This window comes from Manduca sexta, chromosome 26 (genome assembly GCF_014839805.1).
Source record: "Manduca sexta isolate Smith_Timp_Sample1 chromosome 26, JHU_Msex_v1.0, whole genome shotgun sequence".
Lineage (NCBI taxonomy): Eukaryota > Metazoa > Arthropoda > Insecta > Lepidoptera > Sphingidae > Manduca > Manduca sexta.
Window position 1 is genome coordinate 19,807,446 of NC_051140.1, and position 24,620 is coordinate 19,832,065.

The following is a 24,620-nucleotide window of genomic DNA, read 5'->3' on the forward strand; positions in this document are numbered from 1 at the left end:
CAATTTTACCCTCAAATCAGATCTGTCTTAACACAAGCCAAATATAAAATAAATGCAAGCGCGTATTAGTTCGGCTTCCCCTTTTAGAACGGGAGGCTTCGCAGGAGCACGTCTAATTGACAGGAGCAACCGCAGCGGCGGCGTCTGCAGCTATTTCCATACTGTTAAGTTATCCAGATTTGTATTATATATGGTATGTGTTTTCTATGTTTAGACTGAGGTACTTAGATGAATAATCTAATATATAATGATAATAACACACACGCCTTTCAACTCTGAAGGGGTAGGCAGAGACGCAATTGGTGCACCCACTTTCCGCCGTGAGTATTTCTTCCCAATAATGTGGTGATGAGTCCATCGCCGTATAATAATAATAACCGCTCCAGCACACCTCTCGACACCCTTAAACCACCTACACCGATCTTGCGTCCTTGGCTTACGCCACTTTTGGCATTCTCATCTAGTGGGGGTCAATACAAATGATTGAGAAATATTACTTTGCAGGCATCCCGTTATCTCAATCAATAGGCTAGTAATCAGTCCAGCTGGATCCCATCCGTAGACCCAGTATTATTCGCTTTTTTCTCCAATAGACCCTGCACCTTGCAAGCGCTGTTTTGGCTGTATTTCCTCTGTAAGTACAGACAGAGAGAGTACTTGTAACGTGTTGTACACACCAACTAGAGAAATGTATCTTAAAGGGGCCTCTATGTGTTGGAGCCATGTCCCCACGCAAGCCTTCCAAGAGGATCGGCCTTAATGCCGGGATTTCCCGCAGTAAAGGTACAATATAATAATAATATTAGCCATGTATTATAACTGTCCCACTGCAGAGCACGGGCCTTTCTTATTACTGACAGAGATTAGGCCTTAATCCATCACGTTGGTCTAGTGCGGATTGATAGACTTCACACACCTTCAAAATTTCTATAGAGAACTATTCAGGTACGCAGGTTTCCTCACGATGCTTTCCTTAACCGTTAAAGCAAGCGATAATTTACAAAGAATAACTCAACTACTTACATGTTAACAATTGCAGTCTCCTTTCAAATAGATTATTCAAAGCACATTCCTTACGGCTTAATTAATATACGGAATGTAGTAGTACACGCTGTTTACGGACTAATCAAGTGACATTTGAGATCAGACAATTAATTGGTAAATTTATTTGCAATGAGATTGCGTTATTGGATATATGCAATTTATTTGTATAAATCTTTTTTCATTGGTTTTATCGTGTGTTGCGTGAGAGGATTTCGGTAACAACCCAATTAAAGAGAGGCTGATTCGTAGCTAGTAAAGTAAAAAAGGAAAATGTAATATAAGTTCCTTAATCATTTATAATAGCTATTGTTAAATGAATATTATTACATTAAAATAATATATTAAACTATTTATAATGAACTTGTTTTTACTAGGGTTGTTATTATTTTTTTTAAATTCTCCGATATGCTCTACATGGTATAAGTTAACGATTAGAATGGTCACTAACCATACACCGCCATAGTGGCCCACGTGACGTGTTCCGAGATTAGCCTGTGTATATCCGATTCCAACAGGCCGGCATAATTGTGTCGCCTGGTAGGGGGTAACCTTCCCTCGTTAGTCCACACTCTGGACTTCACAACAATTACCATCTAGTGCAGCGGCGTCACTATCCCGTGACCAGAAAACAGTATCCGATCGAGGCATCTGGCTCTTACTGTAGACAAATATCTCTATAGCGTAGCTCTAAGACTCGCCTTATCTCACTTGCCCCAAGAACATCAGTATATAATTCCAATCAATACACTCTTAAAATAATTAAAAGGTCGAATCCGGCGCGAGAGGCCGTTATCACCCGATTCCTTTCCCTGACGGACGTTATCTTGAAGTGAATCGATGGCCGCTTTAATTGATTCCCTATTTCAACCCCCACAATCGGTTCTTTGTCTTTTTCCAATCGGAATTCAGGGCGAGTGGGGCAGCGCTAACGAATTTTTCTTTAAAGAATGCTCAGTAAATGCTGAGATACTTTTAACGGCTGTTTTCGAAACAAGAATGGATTTTGTATCAGGTCACGAAAGAATAAATAGAGATCAACAGATTTGATCACGTTAATATATCTCTTGTTCTATTATATTTAAGGTTAAGAAGAGAAAGGAAAGGTGGGTAGTATGCCCCTAATAAAAAGTGAATCAGATAATAAATCAGATATCCAATGTTGGTACCTACTCAATAAATAATTCGAATTTACTTAAAGGCAGAAAATCTAAGAAACAACTTCGCAACATAAAGGAAAACTGCACTCGTAATAACTTAATGCTACTCTAGAAACGTTAAACTAACTGACTTTGCCTTGCAAATAGCCGGATTACAGAGCATTTCTACTGTAACTCATTTTAATATTAAGCCGACTCTTCGCGAGGCAATAATAAGCATGTTAACTGGTTGCGTTTGCTTATTCGACTTCCATGATCTAAAGCAGAATTCTTTAATAAAAATTAATTTAATTCCCTTATAAATATGGGAAATAATAAATACGTTTCAAATACATATTTAATAGAGAATGTATTATCCTTTTCATAGAATATGCTGATTTATACGGACTGGAAAGGTGAGTGTGACGTTACTTATAAGTTATAAGTGATTTAATCTCTACTACTCATTCTTAAATTTCTATCTTTTCCATTCTTTAGTGTTCTGGGGTTAGCTAATGTACAGTCACCCATTAAAGTGGTTAAACAAACTCTTCAAAACGCTTTTACACATTAACTACAATTGAAATATTATTTAAATTTCAATGTAAGTAAACCCTTTAGAGTTTGTTTTAGTGAAAAAAAAGTTTATTGATTGATTATTTCAGATACTTTTGTTGCTAATTGTACACCTAGTAAAGCGTACTGTTACAATTTTGGTAATTATCAAACAAAAAGTCCTTTAATATTCTATACTAATACTAGACTACACCATATTATCGGGTACTATGTAGTCGTAGGAATAAAAATACGACAAAATGTTACGTCTATTTATTATATATTTATTTACATTGTTAGAATCACACAACTGTACACGTTACGTAACGTAACACTAAGGATAAAATCTCTTACATTACATTTTTACAATCTAGTTAACTGTTATGTTAAGGAGATATATTTGTGCACTATATATATGTACAAATTCAAGCGTGTGGGTCAAGCTTGGTTACTTACGTCTAGCTCTTAATCAATGTACAGAAATTGCAACTGAAATGGATTTGAGTGTAAAATATTTTTAAGGAATATCAGGGAATATTTATTTTTTTTATTTTATTAAATCGCCAGTGGGTAAAACATTAATAATACAGAAGAAAACAAACACTCAAATAATATTAGCCAGTTACAGGCAACCACAACTAACATAAAATATTACATCGGATAAAATTTACACTAAAGGTTTACAGAATATTTGAACTAAGCTATTAATATAATATTGGAATAAACTTAATATCGTCAAGAGGGCATTGAATTAATAATAACTGCAATAGAATGTGATGAGCCTAGAATGTTATTTTAGAGGAAGGTAAATGATAAAATGAGTCACTCGATGGTAAGTAAGAGCCAATACCTCGAGAACATCCAAAATATTCGTGTTATGTATAATTTAGAGATAAATAAGGGAATCTTTGTGATTGATTTTTTTATCGTCGACCGACCGAGCTGACCACTTCTACCTTGTATAAAAGACGTGGTAACATATTCTGCCTGATTTACTATTATCATGTAGTGATACAAATTATTTATTTATTATTTTTCCAATATACACACACACAGTCATTTATTACAGGATATATCCAATGCGAACTGGCGGGACTATTAACAACAACAAAAACATAAAACATACCACCATATACTATAACAATTTATAAAATAAACTATTTGACATAAATTAAACTAAGTATAACAAATAACAAAATTTGTATAACTACACTCCAGTAGTTACATGTCAAAACATTTGCTTTGATATGCACCTCATTTATAGTTTTAATGATTGGCATCAAAGTTAAACCAAACATATGAACTTAAATGAATTAACCGGGACAAGAGAATGCCGATTGTCCTGATAAACCTTTAAAATATTTCACAATTATAGAGTTTCTAAATCACGAGGCTACGTTAGATCCATAATAAATTTACTCTGTGTTTGCACAATGAATACGGTGAAAAATCGGGCCGTTGAAAAAGCGGTTGGATATTTTTAGTGTTTGTCTCTCTTTATTATTTAAATACTAGGTCAAATTCAATTTAGTTCCACTTGAAAATGACCGGGATTTAGTTCATTAAAATTAAAAGTTTGGATCAAATTCTGAGGATTTATAGTTCCTATATAAAGCTTCGTAGGTATTTGGCGACATTTAGAATCTTGTGACACTCAATATGTTCGCAAGGCGATTAACAGTTTTGACAGACTCTGTGCTGCACTGAGTTTGTACCACATTCTAAACACGTTGTGTATTAAGTCAATTTTTTATATAAAGAGTGCAAATATGTAGACTACCTTATGGTAGGTCACCTATAAACATCTGTTGTACCAGAAAAATAATCAGAGGGTAACCGGCATTTAAAGTAGAAATACGTAGTTTCCTTAAAAGTTCCTAAATGAAATACGAAGCTTTGTGTGTAGACTTAAGTCTTTGGCATACAGACTAGAGCCCGGGTAGAGCCAGATTCTAAACCTAGGTTTAAAGTATCAACGCAAGCGAAGCCGCGTTAACTCTAAATTAAATATACAAATTTCAAGCCAAGATAGTTTAAAACGTTTATCTAGACTCAAAATCCGTAATTTATTTGTACGATTATTTTGGCACGTAACATGATGGGTATGGAAGCCTGCAAGCTTAGAACGTTAGAGGACAATGGATGTAAAAATAGTTGATGTATGCGCGGTTTAAAATGCAAATGTACGCGTTACCTCGCTGGGGTTCATGAATAATAACATAAAACTATTCTACTCTCGGATAGGGTACATTTTAATATTTATTAACATTCACAAGTTAAAAAGCTTCCTGGATATGTCTTCATACATTTCGTAGTCTTTTTAAATAGCCAAGGTTAACCTTAACTCCATGTCTCCATCTGAGTTAAAACGATATGATTAAATACATAATTCATATTTTATGCTATCCTTTTAAAAAATAGTTTAACAAATATGATAGCGAAAATAACAATTTTCGAAAAAGTATTATTAAGCGAGTGAATAGTTGGTTCTTTGTTGCTTTTATGACTTGATCATAAGGGATGCATTTATAGATATAAAACTTTGTATAGAGCGGATATAATGATTGGGGTCTAAATATGTCTCACATCTTTTAACAAAATATAAACTAAGGAAGCCACGATAACTCATAAAATAGCAAAAAGTTCATTTTATAATCCATTTTAAAATTTCGGTATCCTTTTCGTTTCCTACTCCAAATCTGAAAGCTATTAGCATGAAATATCGTACGATGTTTAGAAGTTTATCTAATTCTGATTCTAAATTACAAATGATTAGGTCAAAATGGTACAAAAGGAATAGTTTATGCACGTTCTTAACACCTACACGTTTCAGCGAATAAAACGTATATAAATATATTTTTTCAAACTCTCACATTGGGATATGACACAAAAATTTCAGGATGATATGTTTAGTTTATTAACTTACACTTATATAATATGGAAACAACAATGACCGCGGTCACAAAGTTTCCTGTGTGCATAAATCATATAAAAGAGTTCAACGCAAATAGTAACAACGAAGAAAGGACAGACATAACATTTGGAGTGTTTGGAATCAAACTATAAGATCCATTTGGAAGAAAAGCACCACCGCCCAGATCGACTGTCGCCAGCAATGGACACTTCTTGTACCTGCAACAAACAAACAGAGATAACATTGAGAAACAACTTAAAGTTAAAGCTTGTCACAATACAAATCTTTTATTGTTAGTAAACTCCTTTAAATGTATGAATATAATCAAATAATATTTTTATTAAATTAAATAACACTTTAATTCTTAAAGGTCAGTTTTAATTATACAAATTGTAATATTCGTAATATGTTAGCTGGGTTTAGCTTAGAATAATAATTAGAACAAATTATCTCGTTGGATACCACTATAATATTAAGTAGCACTATTAATACAATGCTTAACTCAAATATGCCAATTATTGCTAAAGTAATAATATATATTATGTATTTTTGTTGCAATAAGTTATTAGTTTATTATTATAAAACTGTATTCTTCATTAGACGGCCCACAAGAGTTTACAAAAATTGAGCCGATTGAACATAAATTGATTTTAATTGAATACATTTTAAACTTCTAAACTGTTTAAACCAAAGTTATCACAAGATAAATTCAAATTTCCGTACACAACGTACATCTTCCAGGAAGTAAGAAAGATATTAAATATAAATAAGTAGACAATGAATGTAAACGTTTATGATATTGATTCAAAATATGCGAACGGAGTGGCCTTAAGCGTCTATAAAAATTCTCGTAAGCCCAATACGGGAGATGTTGGGAATGCAAACGACGGCATAAACGTAAACAGACACAAATAAAATGCCCTCACCGAATGAGATTTCGGCATCTGTAATGTGAAATGATATTTGCGTAAAATATTAACGATGCATGGTTTCCTTTATTTTGCTATAAAAATGTATTAAAGTGTGTTATTGCATTTCGAAAATACGACGCGGCATTCTAAATTATAAGGAAAATATCATTTTCTTTTGGGTTTCGTTCGATATTTATACAGATTTAAATAAGGTTATGGAGCTTATACAATCTTAAGAAGAACACGTTTGGACCCTAATGACGTCACTTCTCGTAACTTATTGTATTACAGGACATAAATGACATACAATAAAAATGATAACTCATCAACCCGCATAAAACATGAATGAACATCCAAAGTACTTGCAAGGTTAAATGATATTTAAAAACAGGTAAAAATACTCAGATAACTTTATTATATTATTACATAAGTAAGAATATTAAACTCTTAAGTCAGCTATGTTACGAAACAAGGAAAAACAAGTATATTGTTACAAAAACATTTAAAGTTGGAATAATTGTCTTTGAAAATTTGTAAAAATATATAAAAGTCGCTTCGTCCCCTCCTTTTTTTTTATTATATAATCTCCCAGATATCGTATAACTTTTTCTGATTAATTAGCTGTATTAATTAGAGTAGACGTAACAATCCAACAAGAGAGTCGGCTGTTGGAGTTATGCCTTTAGAAATCCATATAAAAGCAGTAGAATCAGACCTACTTTATTTTCATTGATAAGTCAATAAGTCATTATATGATATATAATATTATAAAAGAAGAAACTGGCAAGTTGACATCGATTCACATACAGCCGAAACCTCTGGATGTGGAAGCATTAATTTTGCATAAAGGCTCTTTAAATGACGTAACGGAACCTCAAGATAGGATTTTTGAAAATTCATTCTCAAAGCGAGTAAAATAAAGAATGGAAATTTTGCATGGAACTTTAAAACTACTTAATCAATTTTGACAAATAGGAAACTATATTATCCGTGAACGCAATATGTCACTTTTTACCTGGAAGTGCAATCGCGCGAATGGAGCCGCGAGTAAAACTTTGTGTACTATAGTTTTATTTACACATGAAATGAAAATACAATACGGTTTTTTATAGCTCATGAGCACTCCGGGCAGCCCATCTGTTGAAAAAAAATTGCTACACCTGTATCTGGCACATTTTTAAATCATAATATTTCCGAAAATACTATAATAACACCTCATTTGCAGGTGACTCCCTACATGGAGAGCATAAAAACATTACAATAAAAATAATACATGTGGGTATATGTCCGACTGTTTACTAGTGGAAATTTACAGAATTATGGACTAGCGAAGTGACATGAAAATTTTCTCTTTAGACTGTAGTGCAGGGCCATGGTAGTGACGAGACGAAGTCAGTTAACTAATACCTGACTGACTAGGGTTGCCATATGCCGCCATGTTCATAAAAATGTGTGCATCAATATTTTTATTGTTTCTGTTGTGATAGTGGAATATTTTCCCATCAGATTTTTTACACAGGTCTTATTGTATTAAGTATAAACTATTAGCATTTACTTCGGAAATCGTTAGCAATTTATTATAAATGAGTTAAATTTTATTTTATTTTTATAACAAGGCCATTAAATGTCATGTTTAAAGAGGCTCCTTACAAACTTTGATTGTTCTTATCACCAAATCACTGATACGTTTATATCTACCTTGAAATAAATACCATAATTAATAATAATAATAATATCAGCCCTGTATTATATACTTGCCCACTGCTGAGCACGGGCCTCCTCTACTACTGAGAGGGATTAGGCCTTAGTCCACCACGCTGGCCTAGTGCGGGTTGGTAGACTTTACACACCTTCGAAATTCCTATAGAGAACTTCTCGGATGTGCAGGTTTCCTCACGATGTTTTCCTTCACCGTTAAAGCGAACGATAAATTCACAAAGAATACACACATGATTTTTTAGAAAAGTCAGAGGTGTGTGCCCTTGGGATTTGAACCTGCGGACATTTGTCTCGGCAGTCCGTTCCACACCCAACTAGGCTATCGCCGCTCAATACCATAATTGCTTACAAACAAATAACGTAAATTCTACGAGCTCAAATACCACTTCCATATAAATTCTAATTCCATGGCCAGGACCGAGCCGTGGGTAAACGGGTATTTATTAGCACCGCTTCACCGTCTGCTTGTGGGCCACAGGACAAACTACGTGGCTTTTATGGACGAGTTTGTATAGAAAAACATTCTCTAACTTACTTTTGTATATGTATGGCAACTTACGGAACGCAAGTTGTGTATCAGGCGGTATACAATTACGACCGATATCGGAGATCAGTGCGGCGCGACGTCACGAAATAGTTGGAGAAATTGATACTTTACACGGTTCAATTTAAAGTGTCACTAGTAGCACATAAAATGTTATTGACAGTCTCTGGCCATCCTAATGTGTCCCTAGCGACATCTGGTTATTATTTTACCTTGGTCGTATATGGATATTGTAAAACAAAAGCCCCCGCCCTCTTTATCTGAATACGTTAACTCAAAAACTACCGCATGGATTTTTACAATTCAAGTATTTTTGTTTGGTAGGTTTATTATATCTTATTTGTGAATTATGTATGCGTGTAAGTGGCATGAATATCAGTCAATCGTATACTTTAACACTATGTTTTTTAGACTTAAGTATATAATATATGCTGTTGGGTTACCTTATTAAATATATAAGAGAAAGGTTACGAGTACAATTCATTTATATTTTATCCGTCAAAAAAAATAGATATAATATACTCTGCTATCCGTGCGAAGCTGGGACACGTTAACAGTATTGTATAAAAATATACAGTATAATGTTACTGAGCGTAACTTGTCGAAGGATTTGTAAAAATAACCCGATATGTTTATCTATTCTATTCGCATCGGAAGACAATTTTATGAACAATGTTTATGTGTAATATTTATGTAGTTTTATTACTTCCTTGGGTGCGTTTTCATATTATACTTTATCTTTAAGCAGTTTTAGTTTTTATTCCCGACAAAGTAACACAACTATTGGAAAAGAAAATTACCGTTATATCCTTCTTATTAAGTGATTGCGCGGCTACTTCGAATACATATTTTGTTATTCAACATGCTACCGTAACACAGTGGATTAAAATGTCATTATGAACGGCATCGGATTCGAATCCTGCAAGATAAATATTTGTTATCCGCGATTTATCACCAAAACCTTCATAGAAACGACATTCGTCTCTATTTCATGAGTTGAAACACTTTTTCCTCTGTGGAAGAATTGATCCCTCGCCTCAGTTGAATATTTATTAGGGTTAAGTGTGTATGCGATCTCTTTGAATGTTTAATCTCTTTGGGCGGGTGGGGCAGACCGCATACGGGTTGAAAAGACGTGAGCCGTTTCAAACGGAAGAAAACTATTATTCTATTTCTCGTAGTTTTGTTACGTTGGAGTCAGGAAGTTAGTAGGTGTATTTTTATATGAAGCTGTAGGGAGTTTAGCGCATTTAAATAAAGAATACTTTGACATATCAATATACATAATACTCCACGTAAAAATAAATTTATAGCCATTTTTCGTATTCCGTTTTGACTAATATAAACCCGAGAAAAAAAAGAATTAGATCAACAGACATTTATCTATTATTCTCGAGCTTGCAAACTTTGTTTAGTTTTTCTTTCTCATTACCCAAATGTATAATTCAAATACTATCTTAACAAATAAACACGAGGGCGCAACGCGTGATTGGTCTTTGGAAAACAAGGCGCTAGTTCGATTCCTATGTCCTGCATTATTAGTTTTAACTTAGAGACTGTCACATTGAAATTATTTTTAGAAAATGGTATGCGGCTTCTCCAATAAAAGCGACTTGCGATCTTGTCCTATCATTAGCCTTTTTAATTTGTATCTGAATGGATACTGAGGAAACATAAAAAAACAACTACAGTGCCTCGATCTACGTTTCCAATGTGGATGTGCCCATCATGTTGCCGACCATCAAACGACCCAACTGCATTAGTCAGTTCAGCACTACGGGCTTGTCATCACGAAACTTTAGTTCTTAAAACCAGAACTAGCTCAATTGCGCGTCTATATTTCACTGCATATTACCCTTTCAAACAAAGTATATAAGCCGAAAGATAAAAGGCGGGAGTCATTGAAACAATCGCCGTGAAGACGCTTTTGCGAGACATCTCAACGCGCATTATTTTTAGGGTTCCTTTTTCGTAGTAGTAAGCCGGCAAAGGTCTTTACAGCATACTACGACTAGTGTCTATGAATATTTACAAAGATAGAGCCAGGCGGTGATCCTCATATGGGATTTCCCACCTAGGTTCGAATCAAAGACCTTAGTTTATAACCTATATAAACTCCTGTTAGTATAAGGAGGCTATATGTTTAACTAGGTGTTGCTGGCCGCTTCGTTTTCGCCTTCCCCACTACAAAAATCCCTAATCACAATGAAATGTTATATACTTAAAAAAAAATATAAAAAATCAAATAGTTCACACGGGAGCACATTACCGGAATAAAGAGCATAATATTAATCTAAAACATTATCTATCCGTATGTCAAACTTCACTCAAATTCGTTCAGCGGTTACTGCCTTTTCTTCTAACAAACATCTAAAAATTTCCACAATCATTCGCATTTATTATATTAGTAAGGAATAAGATTATTTTGTATTATCATACACTGCTTAAAAAGTAATACATTACCTCAATATTTACATATCCGGAACCTATCCAAGACGCCGCGCCGCTCCGCCCCACTGAACGTGAACCACAAGACGTTAATAATGCAGTATCGCGTAACAAAGAGGACAAAAAGGTAAGTAAGGGTTCCCTTTGAGACTCGTATTGAGGCTTATGCGCTTTAGTCTGCTTGTTTGATGGATAATAATTCGTTTATGCGGTAAACAAGGTATAATGGATGGAATTATAAACACTTTTATCTAGGTGGGATTAAATTCTATCTTATGCTTTTTGGTTTTAGAATAGAAAAAGCTTTGGAAAACTTGATCATAAGTAAATCATTTTATATCACCATTACATTATCCCATTTTTTATTTATTTAATGTTCTTAACAATTATTACTCAAATGAGATACATCAAGAGTTAGGCGTAACTTATTAACATTGTATAACATTCCCCATTTGCGAAATTATAATTAAATTTTCATACCTTACATCCTAATTGTTGCTTCAATTTATAACCTACGTCGCATCAGCTCTTTCTTAATTAGTGATAGCTCAATGAGGGAGTCAATTATCAACAGAGTAAGAATTCTTAACAAATTCTAAACACCTTTTTAGGGAATTCCACCACGGTATCCCCATCTGTTGTATGCGGCGAATATTTGAGGATGATGCCTCCCACAAAATCTATCTAGATACTTTAATGCCAATAGGGAATGTCAAGGCATAGTTCTTAGGATAAGTTGTAATATCAACCAGGACGACAGAAATTAGAGATATTTGTGTTGCAGTAGACACTGAAGCCGTGAGGTGTGGCTTCCGAACCCTGAAGCACACAGTATTTGACACCCAACTAATGCTATCCACAAACATATTTTTTAATGCCTGACTTGAAGGTAGAGTCAAGAATTTCTAACTTGAGGTCCAAGTATGTGGATATAATAAATCGAAATTCAAAACGTTTTTAATAAATTCGATATGGAACGGATGGATATGAAATACGATGAAATAGTATGCAGTATGCAGTAATAGAAAGACAAAGCGGGGAATTTGCTTGTCCTACATATTGGAATTAATATCAACGACATAGGTAATATGAGAAAGAATTATAAATGTTATTCTTTCGATCAAAGCGAGGACTGTATTTATGTTTTATATGTTTATCAAATTGTTTTATGTTTTATTAGAACCAATTAATTACATTTCTTTCGCTACACAAAGGGTTTCATTTCGAATTCCAGGAAACAGTAGTCGCGATTGCGTTGCGTCTCATATAAAAATATTACATTGTAAATAAGACGATTTTTACTTTTATCCTTTTGCTGTTTGGAAGGTAGTGGTATATTTTATATTGTTATTATTTTTGTGCGTTTTTCTTTTAATATTTTTGGACGCAACTTCTCTTAATCGTTAACATTATATTTACACTACACTGTACTTACGAGAAAACTTATAATATTCTGACCGAACTAGGATAAAACAAGCACTTAAAAGTGACATATTTTTATGCCTCGCAATTCAACGCTTTCTCAACCTGATGAATAAATAAAAATAATGGTACATAGCATTGGTGTAGTAATGACGGTTACCTGAGACGTGGTGCGGGTGCGGCGGATTCGCTCTGTATACATGGTGGGCGGCGTCCCGGTCGGGAGCGCGGTCCAGCTGGGCTCGCACCACGCTGGGCCGCTCCGTGCCGACCACCTCAGCCCGCGGCACGGACCGGCTTACGTTTACGCGCCGAGTACCTGCAACACGCCTCAGAGTTTTAACACAGCCGGCGATGGATGGTGTTGGATGATATTTTTCATGTTTGAATTTTATTGATGCAAAAATTCACGTGATGTGATATCTGTTCTGCAAACGCCTTTTGAGGAGCTGATGAACACGCAGATAGGTGTCACTTTGGCAACGTTGAGGTATGATGCTTGAGATACTATTTGGACCGCACTTACCATACTTTTCAATATAATGCTTAAAAATAAATAAATTACTAAAAAGGTTAATTTTCTATATAAGAGGTAGAATCAGGGATTAGAATGCCAGGTAAAGTGATATAAAACTATATGTCCTATAGTATCATATGAACACGTCAAGAAAATTCAATACTTCAGGGTGTAATAATATATATAGAATACTGCGCAAAAGATTACATTTATAAAATTAATGGATAACGCGTTTTCGGACGACTCTTCACTATATTTCGATATAAAGGGACCTCTAACTCTACGTCAAAAATGTATCAATTGCGACGTTGCTACAAGATCAATACTTGGTAAATAAACAAAACACTTCCAAAATATTACAAAGAATCTGATAAGACTGTAGTACATACAAAATATCTTCATTGGAACATCGCGATTTATTTTTCGAATGCCTGCTCTTTATCAATACAGCATACAAGTAAAGCCTTTTCATTAAAAAATCAATTACATTCGCAAATGAAATTCCTCACTGTTTGAGTAATGAATGTGATGATTTAAGCCTTTATAATTGTTTTTGTTGATTACACATGAATGGTCATTATGTGAAGTCGCTCCTCCTTGAGGGCACGCGTGTGGTCATATACGTTCTTTTGAATAATACCAGGTCTGTTCATGATCTTATTGAAAGATATTAGTAACTGAGTCGCCTGATATTTTATGCAACGTATTAATGCAGGCTCGTAGACTAGAATATAAATTCTAGTATTCTTGATAATATTATAAACTAAAGTAAAACTCCTACATTACTAGGATAAAAAGTAGCATATATATTAACCCAGGTCATGTTTTAGTCATGTGCCAAATTTGATTCAATTCCTTTGACTGATTTTTGGGTTCTACTTCGAACAAACATCAAAACATTTTCTGAAACATTAGCTTTTATAATATTAGTGTTGTTGAATCCTCTTCAAAAAAAGAAATGAAGAATGTGTGACGGCCTAGGTTTAATTTACTCGTTTGTCATGTCACTTTTGTACTGCACCTTCTAGCTTTTCGACCATATAGTTATTTAAACACAAGTCTTGCTTCGTTTTCTTTATTTCTTCTTTAAAAGAGAAAGAAGATTCATAAGTTACTAATTCTTATTTTGATAAAATTTATCACGTAGATAGACGCAGTTTCATATGAACATATTATAAATTCGATGCTAGAAAACTTTACATAAAATGAGACTTATTTTCCCCTAAATAAATAAATACAGACAGTACTATTATAAGATTAAACATCCGTGAGAAATTATTATATCCCACTTCACATTTAGCCGTCGTATGAAAAATATTCCTTCATAAATATTTAATGTTTAATATCCGCGGAAAGAATATAATCCGTCGAGTCACGACGCTCGTGTCTGTACAAAGTTTAAATTCTCTTATTAGTTTTCGTTCGGCAATTTATCTCACATATTAATCTCTTAAAACATTCTTTGTTATTTTTTACTGAATAATGAGACTGAGCATTTGGGTGATAGTAGGATAGGAATAACAAGCGAGTGATGCGATTAATAGTAAGCAAGAAATTACGGGTAAGTTATAGAAACTTTTTTATTTCCGGAAACGGCAGACACCACTGCACGTGATGTTAAGTAGAATGGGGTCCAATACAAGGTCGACTGACGAAAGATGATTACTCCTCCATAGTAAACACAAATATGCCGGCCTGTTGGATCCATATATACACGGGCAGAACGCGGCACACTTACACGAACCACTATGGCGGGTTTTAACACATTGTCCATATGTTGTTGACATACCCAAAAGTCGAAATAAACGGTTTGACAGCTCGTCTTTGGCGAGAGTCGCCAAGATTTGGAACGACCTGCCTGGGTCAATTTTTCCTGATAAGTTGAACTCTGGAGCTTTTAAGAGTAGAGTGAACAGGTTTCTTTTGGATGGACGTGTACCACCTTCGTCTTCATCTACACTTTCCATCAGGTGAAATGGAAGACAAACGCCTATTCCATTGCAACTATATATAAAAAAAAAAAATGTGTACAGTAAAATATATCCTAACACCAGCAAATTCAGAACTTCAAAAACAAAGCAGTCTCATAATACCCACTATTTATGCTGACCACATAGACTTTATAACTTAATCTACCAATCATACATGAAAACAGCAGTTGTAACAACAAAATAGTACAGAAAGACACCAGAATTCATGAGAGTCGGTCGGTAGAAATTGGGGCAGCTAAAAAATGCAAACCGCCCGGTAAATTGAGTTTAACGTCATAAAACAACGATGGGGATTGTAATTAAGTATAGCTGACGGTTAACACGGTAAACTACTTAATTTCTTTCACTTGGGTGGTTTTTAATCATATGTGAATTTGTTTAAAAGAGAAAGTTGGCATTGCGTCACATTAACGCATTAGATAGATGTTGCCTTCCCGATGAAGTTTTTTTGTTCTTAATTTCCATTCCATTTTAAGTCGGAGAATATAAAAAATGTAAACAATTTTGTATATCAGATGCCGGTTAAAGACTACTGATTCAAAAGACTCAAATTCGTTAAATATTTAAAACTTATTACAAATAGTTATTCGCCCAAGAACCTAAAACCTCACGGACCGCAGCCAAAAGCCACACAATGTGACGATGTCTTAAAAAGTATAACAATGCGTTACGTCAATACTTACTTTCTTTATTTGCGTTGCTTTTCATTTCTGTTGCCTTGGGCGACGTCGACGGCATCGGGATTTCTGAAAACATAACATATTTTAGCAACGTAACAAGGGAAAAAACTTAATTAACCAGACATCTCTCTTCTACCGTAAATATGCCTGGTTTTGTTAGTAGTAATCTCTCTGAATCTCTCTGCCGATGTAGTCTCTCGAAATAAAATGAACTATATTAAATATAAAATAATTATAATGATATTATTTTGAAACTAGCTTTTGATCGCGGTTCCGCCCATTTGAAACCAAGTATCGGAATAAAACTTCCAGTATATATTTTTCTAGGATAGACAGTATCTTCATACAAAATTTCATCGAAATCGGTTCAGATGTTTAGCCGTAAAAAGGTAACAGAGCTTTTTCATTCATAAGTATGAATTAGATCCTCATGAAACTTCCTCTACGACATGATCTAAATATTGTCGAAATCTGCTTAGCTGTTTTTGAGATCGGTTCCTACAAGCCAATAAACAAGCAGAGCGAAACAAATGGATTTTGTTTTTTTGGTAAGATCAAAATAACCATAACATTATTATGAGTTTAATTAAGACGCCTGTGATAATTCGTTTAGATTTAAAAATTACTAACTCCGAGCTAAAGTAGATCATAATACACATTTGCGATACATTCATTTATAATAAAGCCGTCGAGTTAGAGCAGCACTGAATTCCAATTAAAACAAACCACTTTTCGGCCACATTATGTTATATTCCGGGATTTCTCGTAAATGCGGATTTGCTAATAAGGCTGCATTCATAATTTTATTAACGATTTAGCTGTTCTGGCGTGATTGAGTGACGATCATCTAAACTTTTGTATTTGGGTATGATTAGTATAAATCATATTTCAAGACGTACCGTACAATCTGATAGAGCCCTCCGTCTCACCGAGCGAGTTTTTGGAAATACATCTGTAGTTGCCGAAGTCGCCTCCTTGGAGATTGCGGACCGTCAGCTTCATATGAGCTCTGTAAACAAAGCGATCTTTTGAATACGATTTTTAAATATATTTTAATTAATAAAATGCTTTATTCATCGATCAAAATTTGATTCGTTTTATTTTGTTCTTACTAAGTAAAGTGCACAAGATCTAGTGGTATGTCGCATAGCTTAAACATAATATCGATCAACGATGGACGTTGCGTGATGCGTGCTTCGATTGTTGCCAGAATTATTTATAACATTACGATCATAGACATTCAAAATATGTCATAGTTTTAATTTTATTTATCTTAGAAAATTTGTGGAAATATATGGCAATTTCATGATTCTAAACGTATTGGTTCAAAATCATGATATTGGCATATATACGACCATATGATCTAACAAAACGATTTATCGGAAGCCACCTATTTTCCTGTAAGTTCACGTTTAGCGCCATAATAACAGGAAGAGAGCATGAGATAAATGCCTGCGCCCGACCGATTAATAACCCACCATCGAATAACACCGATTCATCAATTACCCAAGTCTGATCACAGGGGGCGGTGGAATAGATACTGGGCAGTATTGTAACATTCGTTCATGGAGATAGAAAAATAGCTATATTATAGATCGGATTTATATCCAAAGAAAATATATATTGAAAAAAAACACATAATCTATACTATACAAGAAACCACCGTGCATAATTTCATTCAACTAGGTTAAAGATATAAGTACGTTGTATGTTATTATTAAGTGCGTAAACAGATATTTTTTTATCCGACTGAATGACAAGACTAGCAAGCTTATTATCTTGCTTATCTTATCATATGGTCAACACTATTATCCATACATAAAGAAATATAACAATAAATATTTGCACTGAGAGAAATATTGACAAAATACTCACTGCACCCGGAAATGTTGTGGAAAAAACTTTAAATCCGCTTAAACTGTCAGTAAAATATATCTGAAAATTCCGAGACTTTCCTTACTATATCTTTCTATGTAGGAATGTTTGTGAAAGAGCACCCGTGTCAGATTTACTCAGAGGCGTCCAGCCGTTAATAAATAATTAACTACCGCTTCATCCATTCGTCTAGAGCAGAGTATTTGATCTCTTAACCGTTAAGTTCTAAAATCTATTCAAAGATCAAGCACCTAAGGTGTATGTTTCTTTAAAAAGCAATGACGTTGCCTTTGATTTATAGTGAAATTAATTTATTGATATGTCTTCGTTACGAGTATTTCAATAGATTCAGATTTAGAACTTACTCCTATGATTGTGTTTATTTTTATTATTAATATTTTTTTATGTTATTGCGGTTTTTACTGTTTCTTTGGATAAAATATTATGACTATAAACTATTTCCCCTAATTAGTTAGCAAAATAAAAATACGCAAAAAGCGATATAAAGCTATTTAGTTGGATAAATACAGCAGCGGATAAATAAATATGATGCTACAAACCGGAATATAATGTAAAAAACAAAAGTTGTTTCGAATAAACAAAAACCTAGTGTTTTAGACCAGGAATATACCACCTCTAATTTATTCTTGTATTCTACGCGATATTCTGTGAAATATTCTTATAGTACTATGATTGCTTGAAGCGACTTGAAATTACCGTAAGTCGTATTAACAGTAATATAATATGATTTATTTTCACATTATATATATTTAAAGTTCATTATAAAGATTATTGGCAAGGTAAATTTATTAAAGAATATGTCCTGAATTGAATTTATTCCTGAACTAAAAAGTACGGTATGCCTATCAGGTGAAGTCATTGGCATTTCCAACGATGCTCATGAACCTATTTTTTTACACGCAAGGTCAAGTGGCCTCACTGCTTCTGATGGTAAATGGAGTAGGGTCCAGATAGAGTATTGATGAGAGACAACCCTTCGCCAGTTGACGCAAATATGGCCCGTCTGAAACTGGATACACACAGGCTGATCCCGGAATACGTTACACTTACTTCGACCCGTGTTGAATCGTCGCGACATATATTTTAAGCATGTTTCAGAATTAATTTCGCTTAGTTTTTACCATTGCCTGAATGACTTCAGTTATACCTACAGTGGGTAGGGCTATGCCAATTGGTCTAAAAAAAGAATAATATGGTGTTCGATCTGGAAATTGAAGGCAAACTTGATCATACTAGAATCAAAAAATATTTAACGCCTCATAGTCGAATATACACCAGGTTATGTCAAGGAATATTGTCAAGTCTGGAATTTGTGCCCGATGTGGCGATAGGCTCGCCCCCTATCACATCATGGGACGGAACATACTTGGCGAAAAGTGGGTGCCCTAGTTGCGCCTCTGCATATCCCTTCGGGGATAAATGCGTGATGTTATGTATGTGTGTATGTCAAGGAACTCTGACAAGTCCTCGCCAGAAACTAAATTAATGCCGAGAAGACAAACCCAACCGCTTTCAAGTACAAAATCGTTGTTTACGATAAACTCAAGTAAAGTTAATTTGAACTGTAACCCAAGGAAAGTTCGCAAGTTAATTAAGCAGGTTGCACGATTTGCAGCTTGCGGGCTTCATATCTAACATAACTTAGACGTCATATTCCAGTGGTTTTTCCTTAAAATTTAACACTGGATCATGCAGCGTCATTTAAATATGATGTGTAACATGAGACGGTGTATCAGTTACAAAAAATATCAGAGCTTGTGTTATTGGATGTATATTAGACTAGCTTTTCTCACGGCTTCGCTCGCATAAAAAATAATCCGGGATAAAAGTCCCCCTATATATTTTTCCGGGATAGAAAGTACCTCGTGTCCTATCCGGGGTTTCAAACTACTTTCATACAATTTTATCAAAATTCGTTGGCTAATTTTTGAGTATATCGCGTTCAGGCAGATGCGGCTGGATTTTTTTTTATCACATTATTTAGGAATTTAGCTGGCTCTGAAAATATTGGATTAATTTTAAAATATGACTAAGACAAAGTCACGAAGTTTTAACATTTTTATTCTATTAAATTATAATTAATAGAGGTAGAGCTACAAATCGCAAGCAACATATTTTCTTTCACCAACGGAAAGGAATTTATAAAACGTTATATTAGATTATTAGCATTTGAACGTTAATTTTATTTAAAACAAATGCAAGTACTATTTGGCATTCCACTGCGGTCGTCACTATGAGACATAAGAATATGTTTAGTCTCATAATACTCCAGTAAACGCTGACTACAATGTCCTTCGAACCGGAACACAACAATGTATTCACACTGTTGCTTGACGGTACAAATAAACATTACAGTGCTACCTACCCGGAAGGTCCCTCCCATACGAGAGACAAGTAAAAACTTTCGCTTTGTTTGCTTTGAAAGTTTTCCCCAGTTCGTTCCACTCACTAGTGACTGCGTTACCGCTTACAATCGAAAACACATTAACTTGTTAAATGTTGTTAAAATGATACAGTTTCAAAATTTATCCACAGAAAGATTAAGAGCAAAGACCGGGACGAGTAATGTCATTTTCAGACTTGAACGCATTTATTAATAAGACCTGAAATATTAGTTTCATATTCCCAGACGGTATTGTAAATGAGCTAATTTTAATATAAATTGTATTCCTTTTAGAGCATAAACAATTACGTCTGTATCCTGGCAGTAGGCGGTAATGTTTGTTTAGTATTTATATCTTGTAGTAGAGTGAGGGAGCATTGTAATAGGTACATAGTAGAGACAAATGGTAGCCCTTATAATTAATTTAAATAGATTAACATAATTAAGCTGATACCACGTTTACAAAAAATAGTTTAAAGCATATTAAATTAAAAATTAATAATAACAAACTTATTTGCTGTCTCTCAAACACGCTTTAATTTTAGTAGTAACTATAGTAATAATATTTGCGATAAACGCGTTAATCTCTTTGTTTCTAAATTTCCCCATTTGTATAATATTAACCCCGTTATTATCTAACCGCGAACATAAAGATACAAAAACACATTTTCATTGAGATATTACAATAAAGTCGTTCAAACGCCCTCAGTAAGAAAGGGTTGGAACAATTCACTTCAATTTGTTTAAATTATCGCGGGGTGAAACAATCTTACTCTAACGACCCTAATTTATAGACGGAATGAATTTTAATAGAGAACTCTGAATTGAATATTCGTGGCATGTATCAAAATCAAATTGGATTCTTAGTTACTTAAATAACTATTATTAACCAAGAACACCATGATTGCGTGAGATAGAAGTATTGTAGGATGGTAACACTGCCTTGGTTGTAGTTGTATTGCGTCATGCGTGCGCTTGAACTTGTATTTTGAGGGTTCGAATTCCAGGTCGGGCAAAGTGAAGGATTTCTCTTCTTAATATAAGCCATTTAAATAAACCTTAATATAACATTACCATACAACTTCCTCAAAAATTGCACTATCTTTTAGTAAAAACCGTACACAAATACGTTCTTGATGAGATTTTGAGAAAATCGATCACATATAAACAGACAGCTTTTAGGGAATTTGTATTATAATATGTATAACAGCTCGACTTTTCAGTTTTAGACAAATAATTAATATCTTTACAATATTGAGATCTATGAAGACTGAGTTCGAAATCATAGTGTTTTCTCTAATTGTTTTAATTCTGAAATTAAATCCTAGTAAATATAAATTATTACTTTGTCAAACGTCTAGACAAGGTTTGATAAAACATATTTCATTATACAGTAACTGTTATAACTGATCTCAATTTGCAGAACCATTGTATAATTTATGTTTTATAATTGCAAATCACGGTTCTTACAGAATAAGAAGACTAATAATATTATCGGCTAATGGTTATTATAAACAGTAGCATTTTTATGTGGTAGGGTTCTTGTATACAAGAAGTCGGCTTTAGGTAGATACTGCCGTAATATCGTAATGTGTCGGCTGCTTCGGTGGCGTAGTTTTATTACTGTGCGACTGTAGTGCTGAGGTCTCGGGTTCGATTCCGGGTCGGCTAGTGATATTGGGTTTTTCTAGTCAGTATCAGCTCGGAGTCTGGAATTTGTACCCGATATCACGAGAGGCTTACCTCCCATTACATCATGGCGATCAAATACGTCAATATACATTTACAACCGTAAACACGTGTGTACAGTGTGCCAATAATAACTATAATAATATCAGCCCTGTATTATATACTTGCCCACTGCTGACCACGGGCCTCCTCTACTACTGAGAGGGATTAGGTCTTAGTCCACCACGCTGGCCTAGTGCGGATTGGTAGACTTCACACACCTTCGAAATTCCTATAGAGAACTTTTCAGATGTGCAGGTTACCTCACGATGTTTTCCTTCACCGTTAAAGCGAACGATAAATTCAAAAAAGAATACACACAAGATTTTAGAAAAATCAGATGTGGGTGCCCTTGGGAATTGAACCTTCGTCTTGCAGTCCGTTCCACACCCAACTAAGCTATCGCCGCTTAGTGTGCCAATATTGAGCATTAAAACTGTTCATCTCGTGTCTCAGTGTAGCGTTGTGTAACATAAAGCATTAAGTGATGTAGTAACTTTCTATGGGCAGTTATGGCATATATCATTGCAGCCTATAGGATATTTGTATCACATTGAATATTGGCCACCGTACACAAGGTGTAAAACACGCTATAATTGTCCACGCGTTCCGGAATTACCGTGAGTAAATACAATTTCAAATTTCGCATACAGTATTTTGTTGACTGGTGAACGATAATCATCTCTCGTCAGCTGGTATTTCATCAGGGCCCACTCCACTTACCATTTGTAGTGGTGTCACTTAGCCCACCACGTATAAGAAATAAAACGTCACTTGCATCTCGTCATCTACTTGAATATTTGTTTAAATCCTTTGTTCCTCATCTATCTTTGTTATCTCCGAGACTGTGTTTACCTGTAGCCCAATTACTTCCTCTACTGACGCGCCAAGTACACCCGGTAAAATCAATACACATACTAATTATAGGCACGAGCTGCAACTGAACCAAACCCGCAAATTATACGAAATCACAGCCAATCAAGCCAGTTGAATGTAAACTAATATGCACCTTAAATATAGAATCACTTATAAAGCACCAGGTAGATTCAGTGAATTTGTTGAATCAGACATATGAAAAGAATTTAATTTTGGAATAAGACTAAAGCAACACTGGGGTAATCAACCGTTATTACATTAGCAATCAATCAAATCACTCAATTTGAGGAATTGTAAGACTCATGGTATTTGAAGTAAAACATTGTGATCTTTGTCCTAAGAGTTGTGACATTATTAAGGTGGTACGATTTACAATGGATCTAATTTACACGGACAACAACGGTACTCTCAATAAGAGAATAAAAATAAGGGACAAGAGTGTAGAAGAGTTGAAAAGTGAAAGAGATTAGAAAGAGCGCTCGTTTTTGATTCCTTGTGGAAACCTCAAGAAACGTTATTATTTTCAATACTTAATAAAACTAATTAATTTATAAATAATATTGAAAAACACCTCCTGAATTTTAAATATCCTTTAGACCGAATATTATCTTATACAAAACTTATTAATAAAAATGTTAATACAATTGTGAATTAGGTATTTTAAAACTACTTTATTCTTTCCATTTATAAATGTTATAAGAATCAGTACCTGTAAGAATTCTCTTCAGTATTGATGGCATATTTCTTTGTGGGCAGAACCATGACGTTGTCGTACACCCAGTAGGAGATGGCTCGAGGGTGGGCCTCGGTGTGACAGTCCACGGTGACATCAGTGCCTGCCGGCGCGCCCACCAGCTGGTTCGGCACCCAAATCATAGGGGAAACTGTAAGGAGAAATGTATGATAATATACTGATGGAAGTAATTTAGTTAGGTTTGAATAATGACGCTGACATTTGCAGGATCTAATATATTTTCGGTCAGGTGATAAGGTCTAAAGGTGTAGCATTAACTTCAGTTAAAACTCTACTGTTTACTAAGCAATATGAAATGACACTGGAAGTAGATTTCCCGTAAACGAGAGTACATCCAGTTGGATAGCACCATTTTTAAAATTTTTGCCACTAAGCGGCAACGAGTAATCGCTTTTATATTCCATTTTCAAGGTCACAGCTGATGCGATTAAGGCACTATGAGACCAGACGTCTAATATCTCAGGGCGTTGAGTACAAACTTCTACGCAGTACTTTATACTATCATCCGATTGTTTGAATTTGAATTAAATTTTTAGGATCATTCTCACTTCACATTCCCTAAAATTATTGAAGAATTATTCTAAATTTACTTAAAACCCTTCTAATATCAATTTGAAAGCGAAATCCTTTGAATAAATGCGGTTAAAATTTCACTCTAGTATAATGGAGACTGAAATAAATCTTGCAAGGATTTTCGAGCTAGCTTCACGATAGCTTTGCATATAGAACATATTTATCTTCGGAATAAAATAAAATTTAAATATAGACAAGAAGAAAATACGAGTTGAGACATAGTTTACTTTCTTAAATACATTTGATACTAATCGAGATATATAATAAACAGGTAGTTTCATCAATCTTTATTAGGAAATAGCTTTCGCTCATGTCGCTGCCCGCTAAGATTTTTTTTAGAACAAATCTGTCCGAGAAGAATACGGGAAGTATCCACTATTTGAACAGACATGGATATTAAATCGTGCTAAAATAAATCGGATCCAGATAAAATATAAATAATACGTCCTAATTTGTCTTATAACGCTGTATAGAATTTAATTGCATTAGTTGAATTAGCCGCGATGAGCTAAGTTTAAATTAAAGAAGT

The 24,620-nt window shown here is 34.4% G+C and overlaps 1 protein-coding gene across 1 annotated transcript in view; it reads right to left on the reverse strand.

Annotated features, from left to right (window-relative positions):
* Positions 1–2,993: 2,993 nt before the first annotated feature.
* The window catches only part of LOC115446872 (lachesin), an 89,142-nt gene continuing 67,515 nt past the window's right edge, over positions 2,994–24,620 (reverse strand). Inside the window, exons 7-11 of the mRNA XM_030173680.2 lie at positions 23,474–23,648; positions 16,781–16,890; positions 15,885–15,947; positions 12,854–13,012; positions 2,994–5,867 (exon numbers count right to left, since the gene is read on the reverse strand). Of these exons, the coding sequence (XP_030029540.1) occupies positions 5,791–5,867; positions 12,854–13,012; positions 15,885–15,947; positions 16,781–16,890; positions 23,474–23,648 (584 nt within the window). The 3' untranslated portion in view covers positions 2,994–5,790. The remainder of the gene's footprint in view (positions 5,868–12,853; positions 13,013–15,884; positions 15,948–16,780; positions 16,891–23,473; positions 23,649–24,620) is intronic.